General features: G+C 37.8%; 1 protein-coding gene across 1 annotated transcript; it reads right to left on the reverse strand.

The window, feature by feature from the left end:
- Positions 1-7,290: 7,290 nt before the first annotated feature.
- On the reverse strand, positions 7,291-11,919 carry bambib (BMP and activin membrane-bound inhibitor homolog b). The gene is made up of 3 exons (XM_079875983.1): positions 11,445-11,919; positions 10,302-10,583; positions 7,291-9,667 (listed from the first exon to the last, which is right to left on the reverse strand). Exons 1-3 carry the CDS (start codon positions 11,518-11,520, stop codon positions 9,252-9,254), a joined length of 774 nt encoding a protein of 257 aa, XP_079732109.1. The 5' UTR covers positions 11,521-11,919; the 3' UTR covers positions 7,291-9,251.
- Between the last annotated feature and the right edge of the window lie 1,606 nt (positions 11,920-13,525).

Consider the following 13,525-nt stretch of genomic DNA (forward strand, 5'->3'; position numbering starts at 1 on the left):
AGTACAACCTGTCAGGTTTTGTTTTTCGGTATATCAAAAGATGACTTTTAAAATCCTCATGTGTAATAACAAACGTCCCACCTAAAAGCAGTTCCTGGCTTTTGTGTTCCAATGAACATTAGAAACACAAAGGGGAACTGATCCTAGATCCGCGCATATACTCTGAGACACTGCATGATAAAGATAAAAAAAAAAAAAAAAAAATCGCATTATTTAAAGATATAAAAGTAAAAGATTATACCAAATTAGTTCACATTGTAGTTTGGTTCTCTCGGTTTCTTTGGTCCGAACCAAAAAAGAAAATGATACATTCAGCCCTGGTTCGCTTAGCATTCACACGTTCTTTTTAACACTGAATCCAAAATAAAAAAATGCTTTTATGATGTATATTTTACAATGGAACGTACCAAACATCCAAAACAATGCTGTGTGGAGGTCAAAACACGTTCGTTGTATGTGCATACATACAAAAAGAAGGTTTTTTTTTTACCAGCTGAGAACTCACAAAGATCTTATAAAATGTGTAAAGAAGTCAATAGAGTGCCAGGGAATTCTGGCGTTACACACACACAAACAAAGATCTGCTGCAAGAAGACGCTGTTCTGATGCCTGTAATGAACTCAAATGAACAACATTGCGACCATGACAAGAAAAAAGAACAGGTATGATTGAGCATTCTGTCCTTTTTACGGTCACATCTTGTGACATCATGTCCTGTTTTTGGTTCATTTATGTCTGTGTTTGTGTTTTGCTTCAGTTGGACTTTGAGTTAGATTTGCACTGTTCTCAGTTCAGTTGCCTGTGTTTTCTTAGTTCTTGCTCATCTGTTGCCATGGCTTTTGATCTCACCTGTGTATTGTTAATTATGTTATTTAGTCTGTAATGTTTCCTTGTGTGTATGTAGCCCTCATTTTCAGTTGTTCTTGGTCAGATCTTGTTTCACTATGGGTGTTGTTCTGTGTCCTGTATTTTTGTTTCCAGATATCCTGAAGAAGTGTAATTTTGAGTTTTATTTATCAAAGAACTGCCTGCAAGTAGATCCTTCCATTATTTCCATCATTTTTCAACCCCACGCTGAAAGAAGAAATGGGGGCATGTCATTTGTCGTACAAGGAGATCTCTAGTAACTCTTTGTCTCTTTGTCTATCCAGATCTTCGGCCCTGTCTCTTCTGGCTCCCTTTAGCCCTTCAACTTATCCTTCTCTGGCTCCACCTAGCAGCTCAAATCCGCCTTGGACTTCCAGTTCGTCAGGACTTCCTGTTCGACTTCCAGTTCGTCCGGCTCGTCGTCGTGGTGTGTCGACCCTCTAGCTCCACCACAAACCTCCAACCCCATCACTCAACCTCGGCCTGTTAACCAGTCAGCTCCTCGCTCCCTCAGCTTCACCTAGGAGAGTCGTCCTTATGGCTCCACCGGGCTTCCTCGTCTCTCCGGCTCTACCTTGGTCAGTTGTCACTCTGCCTTCGCCATGGACTTCCGGGCCTTCATCTGCACCTTGGACCTCCAACCGTTCAGCTCTGTCGGGCTCCTCCTTCCCTCTGGGTTCACCTCAGTCGCACCAGCTCCGCCTTGGCCGCTTGTCCACCTTGATCTCCAGGTCCTTCAGTGTCATCTGGTCTCTTCAACTCTGCCTAGGTCTCCACCTTCACCTGCTCAATCTCTGTCTGTCAGCCCCTTGTTCTGCTTGGCCGCTCCACCGTGGCTCCATCGGCTCCACCGTGGGCCTTCATCCTGTTATGACTGCTTGGGGTCACTCCCTGGATCGTCCCGCCCCTGATTTCTCCCTCAACCTGGCTTGTCCTATCTGCCAGCTCTGTGTCCTCCTCTTAAGTGCCCTCCTCTATTGTTGTTGTGCATGTGGACGTGCCTTTTTGAAGAGGGGGAGAGGGAGGGGGGGGCGGGTAGTAATGTCACTTCTGGGGCCCTATCTTGCACCCAGCGCAATTGACTTTGTACACCGACGCATGTATCATTCCTATTTTGCACCCGTGCACAGCAAACTTTTCCCTCCACAGACGCACGTCGGTAAATTAACAAATGAACTTGCGCTCCCGGGGGCGGTTCAGTGCGAAGAGGAGGCGTGTTCTGGCGCAAACGTTCCCTGGTGCTATTTTGCAGGTTTCGAAAACAATTCCTCCACTGACCAGGAAAAACCTAGTCTAAAGTCAGTGGCGCGTTGCGCATGTTATTCATATGCTATTTTAAGGGCGCATGCTTGGCCATAATCAGTGTAGCGTGTGCACAACACGCATACACTTTGCTTATCTCATCTACACACAGACGCAGCAGTTCTCATTTTTAGAAAACCATAGATTATTACAAGGAAAAATGTTACCACACAAGGGAAATCACTGTGGTGTCTATGAAGATGTGAAAAAATAGGCATAAATCTAGCTTACACATTTACCCAAATTATTATACGCCTATTTAACCAAAGCTAATTTGGGTGGGTTTCTCCATCCCCATACAATGTCACTTCTCTGTGTTTTACGGCCCTGACGAGAACGTCGGTCTCCTCGGCTGTGAACCGCTCCTGGCGTGCGCCTGGCAAATCCGCCGTTATAATAGCAATCCGCCATGGAACAAGCGTGCCTGCTCTTAAAGGGAATGTGAGATGTCGCTCTGATTGGTTTATTTCACGTTACACCCAAACCACACCTATGAATAATGAAGCTACTTCAGACCAACCCATTTTAGATTTGCGTCGGGCGCAAGAGTCATTTATCCCGCCGGTATAATAGCAACAGCGTCCGAGATCCGCCCACAAAGTTTCTTGCGTTTCGCGCTTGATACTTGCGTTTCAGATCGTTAAAATAGGGCCCCTGGTCTGTTTGTCTTTTGCCTCAGTTGGACTTTGAGTTAGTTTTGCACCATTCTCAGTTCAGTTTCCTTTTTTATTTGTTCAAGCCCATACTTTGCCATGGTTTTTAAACTGCCCTAATGTGTCTCACCTGTGTCTTGTTAATTACCTTGTTTAGTACTGGGCTGAATCCGAAATCGCCCCCTAATTCACTATTATATACATTAGTCCACTAATACAGTTCACTTGAAGGAGAGAATGAAAACGAGTCAGCAAATTCATGCAGTTGAGCATACATCGACTGTACACTTGTTATTGCGGTGTATTGTGGGATTGAATGAGTGCACTCGATAATGTCCACTATGGTTTATATTTATCACAAATGGCTGTCCCCTCAAATGAATGCCCTATTTGAGGGTATGGGGGCAATTTCAGACACAGCTCTAGTGTTTCCCTGTGTATTTATTGCCCTCAGTTTCCCTTTGTCCGTTATTGTCTATATTAGTAGTTGTTCTGTCCATGATTTGAGAAAGTTCTGATTAACCAGAGTTTTTGTTTTTATTTTGTAATTAAAACAACTGCTGTGCATAGATCCTGCTCTTTTTATTTTATTTTTTCATCTCTGCTGCACCCTGCAACCACGCTGTGACAGTTTAGACCAGGGGTGCCAATCCTGTTCCTGGAGATCCAACCCTTATCCAACACACCTGTCTGTAATTATCATGTGCTCCTGAAGAACTTAATGAGCTGCTTCAGTTGTGTTGGATCAGGGTTGGAGCTGAACTTTGCAGGGAGGTAGATCTCCGGGAACAGAAGTTGGTATTAATCGAACTAAAGGTGCCAACTAAAAGTGTCAACTAACCCATAAAAAAAAAAAACGTTTTTCCTTTTTTGATATCAAGACCAACATGAAATTTAATCCAGAAATTAAAAACATGCTCATCATAAAAGAGGTGTATTCAAGTATTTTTTATGTTTTTTAATAAAAAATAAAAAAATCAGCTGTGCCACTACTACACAATAAATGCTCTTTTCTCAGCTCAAAACCTTATTCCAAATAGCCAGTCTTTAACAAGGCCACAAAGAAAATGGAAGCCAGGAAGAGAAGTGCTGTGGGGGGAAAGGCGGTACTGTTTTACAGACAATACTGCTCAAATAAGAGGCTTCTCTGAGAAACCCATCATAGAGTCAATTTCAGTCTTCCCTCATCTGTTGGTTCAAAACCACCTTTATGAATATTGTTTTTCAGCAGTTAGCATAAGGCTTTGATAAACAAGAACATGGTAGTTTCTGTGGTGCTGTGTGTCGCGGCTTTGTGAGATCTTTCATTTTCAAACTTGCACTCAAAACTTTAATCATCGTTCTGAAAATTACAGTTGTGAAAATCACCCCCTCGCTTAAAGAGGGGGCAGAAAATAGCTAGTCTGAATACAGTTTGGTTTTTCAGTGTGGCTCCAGTGTCTCTGGTTGTTTATTAGCTAAACACAATAAAAAAAAAAATTTTGCGATGCTTGTGTTGAAATCATATAAGATATGACCACAGTTACAGATCACTAGTTCTGACTAACACATAATCTTGTATGGTTATATCCAGCTATATTTGTGGTTGTATCCATCAGTGTTATAGAAATGCTATATTTTTATTTCACTGCAAATATTCAGGAAATGATCCAAGTATTTGCTATAATACAACAGATTATAGCTCCAGACTTTCATGAGTGAACTAAAGGTTATATATGACTCCCAGTCCACATATCTCTCTGTTCTCATAACTTTTCATTACTTGGGATACCAAACTTTCATTTTGAATCATAATTTATGTGCAGGTTCTAAATTATTGTTCTACTCATACAGTCCCTGCTTTGCCAGCGTAATTCTTATCTTTCTATTGTTACATTGACTTCTATGTTATCTTTCTTAGAATATGATTTCTTCATGGAATACAGAACCTCCAACCAATATTTTGACCGCACCCACCTACAAAACAATAAAAAAGTAACAAATATGCTTCAGTTGGACTCATACATGTAATAACAGTTGCTTGCTTATTCTGTCAAATATCTTTTATATTTGAACCACCAAAATGAAATAATAAAACAGTCAAGCAGTTAAAGTTGAAAAATTACAGTAGCTACAAACTTTAAATGAGTTTCCCCTCTGCTCAGTGATGTAATATTTGCTGAATGTCCTTTGATTTGAGGATCAAGAGAGACGGAACTGAAAACAACATTTTTACTTTTACTTTCTTGACTACTACAGTCAAAAATCAAAAGATGGACATCAAAAAGTTACAAGTGTGAGACCCCTTGGGTGTAGAGAGTCTGCTATTTCTGAAGTAAACATCAAGTGACTAAGTACTTCCTGTCTGTTGGCAGAACTGGCATGAGAGAAGGTTGGAGAAAAAAGGTCACCAAACATACGCCAGGTATAGAAGCTGGTCCAGCTCTCTCTGAAACACCTGGCACAGGTTTTGCTAAGAAAAATCTTTCAAAACCACATTTGTACAGCTCCAAATTTTGAGATGATAGTGTGCTACAGAGATAAATTTGGGGCTTTTTTTTTGCTTTTTGAAAAACAGACCTGTTCTGCAATCTGTCACTTGATACTCAGAACTTGATCTCTTCTCAAACTGAGCTGCCTTGTTGTCTACGGTCTACAAAGTCATCTACCTTTCAAGGAAGCATCCAAACTGAAATGGAACCTCATAAGTGACTGATTTGAAATATTTTAGCTGCTTTAATGATCATTCATGCTCCTCACGGGAACCATGTTGACTCCAACACTCATAGTTGATTCCAGTATAGTTTGCCATAAACACAAAACACTATTAAACACAAAATTATACATAGCACACTAAGATTTTGGGTGAAGTCATCCATTTATGATTTTATATATATATATATATATATATATATATATATATATATATATATATATATATATATATATATATATATATATATATATATATATTAGGGCTGTCAAACGATTAATCGCGATTAATCGCATCCAAAATAAAAGTTTGTTTTAACATAATATATGTGTGTGTATGGTGTATAATTATTTTCTATATAAATACACACACATGCATGTATATATTTAAGAAATATTTGCATGTATATACTGCGTATATATATTTATATTATATATAATTTATATTATATATAAATATTTTATATATAAATAACAATTTTTTCTTAAATATATACATGCATGTGTGTGTATTTATATATAGAAAATAATTATACACCAGACACACACATATATTATGTAAAAACAAACTTTTATTTTGGATGCGATTAATCGCGATTAATCGTTTGACAGCCCTAATATATATATATATATATATATATATATATATATATATATATATATACATATATATATATTTACTTCTAAATGAACAATATGTAGATTTATAGTTTACATTTACCATTTTTCTCCACTGTTCTGCTTCATCTTGGAAGAAATTCTTTCAGTTTCAAATGATATTTAATTCAATTATTTATTTGTATAATTTATAATTATTATTATTTACAATATATAGTTTTTTAACATTAACCTTTCTTACAACCTAACCTTTCTCACTTCCACAATATACAAGGAGAAGCTAAATTACATTTACTTTTGGTCGTCCAGTAGAAGTTTTTATCCAAATAATTAAATTCAGAGCTTTTATATTTAATTAAAACTTAGGCTAGTTATTGTGTTAATGTGTCTTGATTTTTTTTTTTTTTCTTTCATTTTATTTGTCTGCAGGGACACATGGGCTTTCTCCAGCCTCACTTAAAACACTTTGATATTATCTGACATGTTTGAGCAGGCACACTTTAACAGCACTTCACAGCATGAGAATGTACAGTAAGTATGACATGTTGTTGGCTTTTGTAAACAGGTCATAAAGATTTGCAGTACTAATGAAGATGTGACATCTGAAAAAAGTCTCCACTGACAAGTTTGTTAGATGTAAAACGCATGTAACAAGTAAAAAGTGTGTAAACAGAGATCTTATTATAAAAGGGATCTGGTAATCATATACGTATCACAGCACTGCACATGTGCTCAAGGTATTTTTGAATCTTATTGAGAAATTTCAAGCCTTTTTATCCTTTTATTTTTTCAGTTGATAATATAATGTCATGTCTACACCAGCCCATTCAGCTCAATTGGATCGACCTTCCTGTAGCTCAAACAGTAGAGCGTTGGTGCTTGCAACCAAGGTCATGGGTTTGATTCCCAGGGAAAGCAAGAACTGATAAGAATGTAAATGTGTACCTTGAAATGCAATGTAAGTTGCTTTGGTTAAAAGCGTCTGCTAAATGCGTAAATGTAAAATGACTGGGGTGTTTACATGAAGGCTTTTCAATCCGATTATGCCATAAATCCAATTACAATTTCAGATTATTTGGGTGCATGTAAACGTACAGAAGCTCCTGTGCAATAATAAAATAAATAAAATTGCAAATAATAAAATAGCACCACCAAGAAGGCAAAAGAAAGGTTTATTCTGTTCTGATGTTAACCTCTGCAAAAAATGCACATCAACGAATATTTGAGTATATGTTTTAAAATATGTGTGGGCCACAGAAGAAGTTCCCTGTTATTACTGTCAGAGGAACATGCCTTTTATCCTATTCACTGCAATAACGCTTGCATTCTTCTCCAGGGCCAACAATAACTGTTAACTTCTTGTGCATTGAGCCAGAAGCCGAGTGTGCAAGCCGATGACTTGGAAAGTGAATGGGGACAGATGTTTGGGGAAGCGTATGAAAGAGACTGTTGAGACTCGGGATCTCGGGAGTGGACTAAAGTGTAAAATGACAGTAAGTGGAATTACTGCAAAAGAAAATGGGTAAAGGTGCTGTCACAAGGGATTATTTGTAAAATGATTGTAGGATTGTAGGACCCACTGCACTACCTGTTTGCAATACAAAAGGAAGAAGCGAAGAGACTAGCATAAAATCAAATTTGCACTGGAAACCAGTGTCAACCGCACCTTCAGTCCAGTGGAATTAACAATAAGTAGTGTGAGATGGAACGTTTACACAGAGGATCGGAATTCTTTCCAAAGAAGCCGAGCGGTAACTGTGAAAGATTTTGAGGCTGAGTGATTGTGGCCTGGGGACTGAGTCAGTCAGTGTAGCGCTACTGTAAAACAAGACATGATTGTAATAGCTACCACACTACACTGCCATGCCCTTATGCTGCTGCTAATGATTCCAATGCCTCAGTCGAGCGCTTGCAACTGTGCATGTGTTGACAAACTGAAGCATTAGCCAAGACTTTTCCCTCCGGGTGTAATGAGCTTGTCAATATCGTACACAACACTGAGTACTTTCAGTGCTGTTCAGCTTCACGGTTCCACCCAATGCGATTTCATTGAACAAGAGACAGTAAAGATGAAAAATACCACAATGACTACTTGTTGAACATGTAATATTTACAGTGACACATATTTACAGTGAACAAAATCTACATGCAGGTCAGAGGTGACTAGTGAATGTTAAAGGGTTAGTTCACCCAAAAGTAAAAGTACTAATGTGTCGGCATATTTGATTTATATAGTTTATCAATGATTGGATCTGTGAATAATTACCACTTCAATTTTGCTTGTTCATCCTATAAAGTGATCATGTTGCTTCAGAAGACTTGAATGAGACTACTAGTGTTGTATGGATTATTTTTAAGCTTTCTTTATGTCCTCTTTGGAACTTGATTTGGCCCTATTCACTTCCACTGTACAGATTGAAACAGCTGAAATAGTAAAAGGTTGAGTTTAAAACACCACGATGGTGAGTAAATTATAACAGAACTTTCATTTTTGGGTGAACTATAACTTTAACAGTGAAAAGTCACACATTCACACACCAGCAGACATTCTTCACAGTCAGAAAAAAAAAAAAAATTCAAATTTTAGGGGTACAACAGCTTGTCACTGGGGAAGTACGCTTAAAGACACAATTTTGTACCTTAACTACCCCTGAAAACTGTAAAAACTAGTAATGTGTACCCGTAAGGCACTACTATGAACCTTTTAGGGGTGATTAAGGTACCAAGATCTTTTAAAAGCTGTTATACCCCTTACATTTTTGCAATGTTTTTTTTTTCTGAGAATGTTGACACGCTGGTCTTACACCACTACTAAAGCAAATCAACCGTAGTTTCTTTAATACAAAAAGTGCAAACGTTAAAACCAAAATATATTTCTTGGAATCCTTCGGTTATAAAGAATACCAGCACGAAGCCACTCCTCGTCGCAGCCTATAATACAAGCAGTCTTCTCCTCAAGTCTCTAATTCAAGTAAAGTGCTTCTAGAGCGACAACCATATGGCTAGCGCTTTCAAGTGTTCTCTTCTGAGTTCATGTTTGCAGGTCCTCTGTTAGAAGGGTTGAAATAAAACAAGTTTTAGTCAAACAAGTCCCAGGAAAGAAGCTAATTTCTAAAGTCATCACACAAACTCCAGTTTGCCTCGGCCGCTGTATTTTCCCCAGTTGACCAATGATAGAAGTCGCTGGCTGCTACGATCGGACTGTCGAATCTTGTCGCAGGTCAAGCAGCAGTTCTCATGGCCTCCTACTGGAACCATGCACTCTAAGTCCAGTTTGGCCACATGACCCTTGGTGAGGTGTTGGCCGTGAAAGCTGTAATGAAGGCGGGAGAGCATTTCTCGCCGCTGCTGTCGCAGTCTGCGGTTTTCGCTGCGAAGCATCCGCAGGGCCAGCATGATGAGGAGGACCAAGATGAGGCCACCGGCGATGGGTACGGTGATGACCGCAGCTCGAAACCAAACCTCCTTGGAGGAAGGGATTTCCTGCAGACGTGCGATCACCTGACGGCTGCCTTCAGTTTGATGTCGGTGTTTGTCTGAATAAAAACAGAGAATGTTTAAGGCGGTAAAAAAAAACTTTAAAAAACGGTAACACTTTACAATAAGGTTCATTAGTTAACTACCTTAGTTAACATGAACTAAGAATGAACAATACTTCTACAGCATTTATTCATCTTAGTTAGTTCATTTCGACATTTAGATTATTAAACTCAAAGGTTGTATTTGTTAACACAGTTAATGCACTGTGAACTTACATTACCAAACATTAAAAAAGATTAAGAAAAACTGTAACAAATGTATTGCTCATTGTTAGTTCATGTTAGTTAATACATTAACTATTGTTAACTAATGAACTTTATTGTAAAGTGTTACCATAATAATAATAATAGTAATACATTATATTTTCCACAAACATTTTTATTATTATTATTAAGGAAACGTTGCACACCAATCTCAAAATTCCCTACAATATCTAAAAACAAAAACTGTGCATTATCCATTGACATGGTTATTTGGAGATAATTCACAGATGTAGCTAAATTGGCAGATAAATTCAATAGACACTTCTATGAATTGGTCAAGTAGGCACAGTTAATGACTGAAAAAATAAAATAAAAAATTGGCTGATTTATCTGGCTATCACTAGCAATAACTAAAGAGGACTCATACCATGAATTTCACTTCCTCTGTATGAGAGATCTTGCAGGCCTCTGTAGTTGCACATATCCTCATGGCAACACTGAAGAGTGGCAGATCCATGAACGGTCTCATAGGTCGACTCTGGATGGCACGTTTTCCCAGAGTTCAGCAGAGGGTCGTAACACCCGTGAGATAAAAGAGACTTGGTGCTCTGAGGGTCTAAGGTGCGCGTGAAGCAGGCATTCAGCTCCGATTTGCACATGTAACCGGTGGCCACACAGTGTGGAGCATCACAGTAACACCGTATTTCTCCTGTTACAAATGAGAAATTACCCATAGTGTTAATACGCCAACTGAAAACAAGAACTAATTTTGGTTACACTTTATTTTAAGGTGTCATTGTTACAGTGTAATTATATATTTAAGTACTGAGTAATATTAAGTAACTACAGTACATGTACTTACTATAGGGTTAGGGTAGGATTAGGATTTGGTTGAGGGTTAGTTGACATAATTATGCATACTGTTATTACTATGGTAAGTACATGCAACGTATGTAACAAGGACACTAAAATAAAGTGTTACCCTAATTTTCACAGCTGTTCAAAGATAGTTCCCACATTGATAGTCCGTGTTTGGTATTTGGCTTTCAGACTTTTGGTTCTTGTAAAGATATTGCTCTGGCAGAGCAATAAAATATTTTGTATTAATTTTGACAAATATGTGCTCATCTAAGTAATGCAAAACAAAGTGCAGCGGAAAATCTAATTAAAAACAATAATAACAATTAGGTGTTCAGAAAATGTATGTTACATGTACTTACCATAGTAATAACAGTAAATTATGCATAATTACATGCAACTAACCCTCAACCAAATCCTAATCCAACCCTAACCCCGTAAGTATAGTAGCCTAACCCTGATCCTCTATTAGTTAATTAATATTACTCAGTACTTAAATATATAATTACACTGTAACAATGACACCTTAAAATAAAGTGTAACCCACTTTACATTAGCGCTCATGTTACAATGTAATAACTATGTAATAACATATAGGCTACTTAGCTTTTAATCACTTTTAGCTTTGTTAGATGTATTACTAATTAATTTTGTTATATTTAAAAAGGAATTGTGAATATATCAATTTGTAGACTATTCTGACTAAGCTCACCTTTAGTGAGGAGAACAGCCATCGCGCACAGCTCGAGCTGAAGCCAAATGGAAACGAGACTGCTGTTCCGCTGCATTGGAGAAAAACACTTTGCCTTTCAGATTCGCATAGACACGGACTTTATAGCCAAAAAATACTGTATTGGTGTCCAAAATGTGTTCCAACTCGCTTCGTTCAAAGCATTTCGTAACATTTTTAAACAGAAACGATCACATCGTGGTTCTGTCCTCGGTGCTCTCTTCAGGACTTCCAGATAAAATCATTTGTGCGCACAAAAGCCGACGCGCAGTTGTTTGACTTTTAACAATAAAAACCCATATAATCCATTTGTGTTTCAATTCGGATGCGAAATTGTCAGACTTCACAACTATTCGCACGGATAATCTCTTGTGTTTATACTCCGCTTGAGTGCCCTTAAATGCTGAAGACTTGGGAATGAGAGAGCAGCTCCTCCTATAAGAGTCATCGAGCCGCTGGGCTGTTTCATTCACGCGCGTGAGTTTGGGACTGTTGCCTCCCCGTGTGCCCATGCAAGGATAATACAGCTTAACCCTCATCTTCTGAGGGAAAGCATGACTTGACTTATGTGTGTTTACCCTGGGTGTAAAAATACCAATAGGCAATAGTTAAACATTTTCTCCTTACCTTTTTTTTTTTTTTTTTTAACCCTTAAGTTGACTGCTGCGCACAAGTTTAAATTCACGAACTATTAGGAAATACATATGGTAAATACACGAATGCATGCATATCCATATCCCCAGAAGACAAAACAAGTAGTACAACTTACCCTGGTAAGATACAATACTATTTTGTAATAGTATGAATCACTCAAGCCAAGCTATTTACAGCTTTATAGAGAGTTTCAAAGCAGCTTTACAGAGATAAACAGAAAAATAATGATTCAATTATGAATTTCTGCTGTAATAAAGCAGCTCTGGACAAAACAGTGATGTCATCGTCCAGCTAAATTCTCATACAATTTTCACTTCAGTCAAATCCAACCTGATCTCACGGGAAAACGTACAAATTCTACGAGGTGGCTATAATTATACCTCACTCATACTAATTTTTTTTTTTTTTTTTTTTTTTTTTTTGTGCAAAATCGTACATATTTTACGAATTGCCCAATTCGTATGAATTCAAACGAATGACCTACCCCTGACCCCGCCCCTAAACCTACCCATCAGTGGGTTTAGACAAATCGTACAAATTCGTACGAGTGAGGTCGTACGAATTCGTACGAATTAGCCAACTTTTTATCATTCGTACGAATTCGTACGAATTGGTCGTGAGATAGTGTTGAAATATTGTGTTAATCTGAGGAAGGAAAGTCGTATACATCTTGGATGGCATGGGGGTAAAAGATGAGTAAATGAGGACGTATTTCTTGTACTGCATTTTCTTTTAAAACATAACACAGAATAACAAGAGACATGATTTCATCTTCAGATTCATCCCTGGAAAGAAAGAAAAAGAAGAGGAACAAAAAGAAGAAGCCAAGCAAGAGACTATGAAACAAGAGTACCACTATGAAGCACCACTATGAAACAAGAGTATCTTTCACCAATATTTAAGCAAAAGTTGCAATTGTTTTTAGTTTTCAGTGCACTTTTGTTAAAAAGATCACTGTATAAATTAATAAATATGTACCCTGTGATTCTGAAAAAGCCTATGTATTGGTACACCATTATTATAAAAAAGTACGCAATGTTCTTGCTAAATTGCTCCCAAATGTTAGATTTTTGTATCATAATAGTAGAATAAGTAGCCCTTAGTTCTATAATACTTACAGTATAAATACTTTTTTTTAATTCTCCTGGTTGTTACCCCTTTATTCCCCAAACTTCACATATTGTTCCCTTACATGTAAGTACTTTACAGGTAGGCACACTATAATTGCAGAAAGTTACACTGTAAAATCGCTTTACACAGTACTTTCCGGGCTGTAATCTAAAGCATTACCCAATATTGCTTAATGTCTTTAGTATATGAAAAGATGGATCAGGAAGTCACTGATGGAAAAGGTTAAAATATGCAGAAAATGCTGAACACCCAGGATCTGGAGGATTTTTCTTAAGAAC

Source organism: Squalius cephalus (assembly GCF_949319135.1).
Source record: "Squalius cephalus genome assembly, chromosome: 7".
Classification (NCBI taxonomy): domain Eukaryota; kingdom Metazoa; phylum Chordata; class Actinopteri; order Cypriniformes; family Leuciscidae; genus Squalius; species Squalius cephalus.

What these genes read in the sequence shown, in the direction of transcription:
- bambib (XM_079875983.1), bottom strand. Translation starts at nt 11,520, where the DNA reads ATGCAGCGGAACAGCAGTCTCGTTTCCATTTGGCTTCAGCTCGAGCTG. An exon ending in GGCTGTTCTCCTCACTAAAG is followed by an intron (nt 10,584 to 11,444) that starts GTGAGCTTAGTC and finishes CATTTGTAACAG; the next exon opens with GAGAAATACGGTGTTACTGT. An exon ending in CAGAGGAAGTGAAATTCATG is followed by an intron (nt 9,668 to 10,301) that starts GTATGAGTCCTC and finishes GTTTTTATTCAG; the next exon opens with ACAAACACCGACATCAAACT.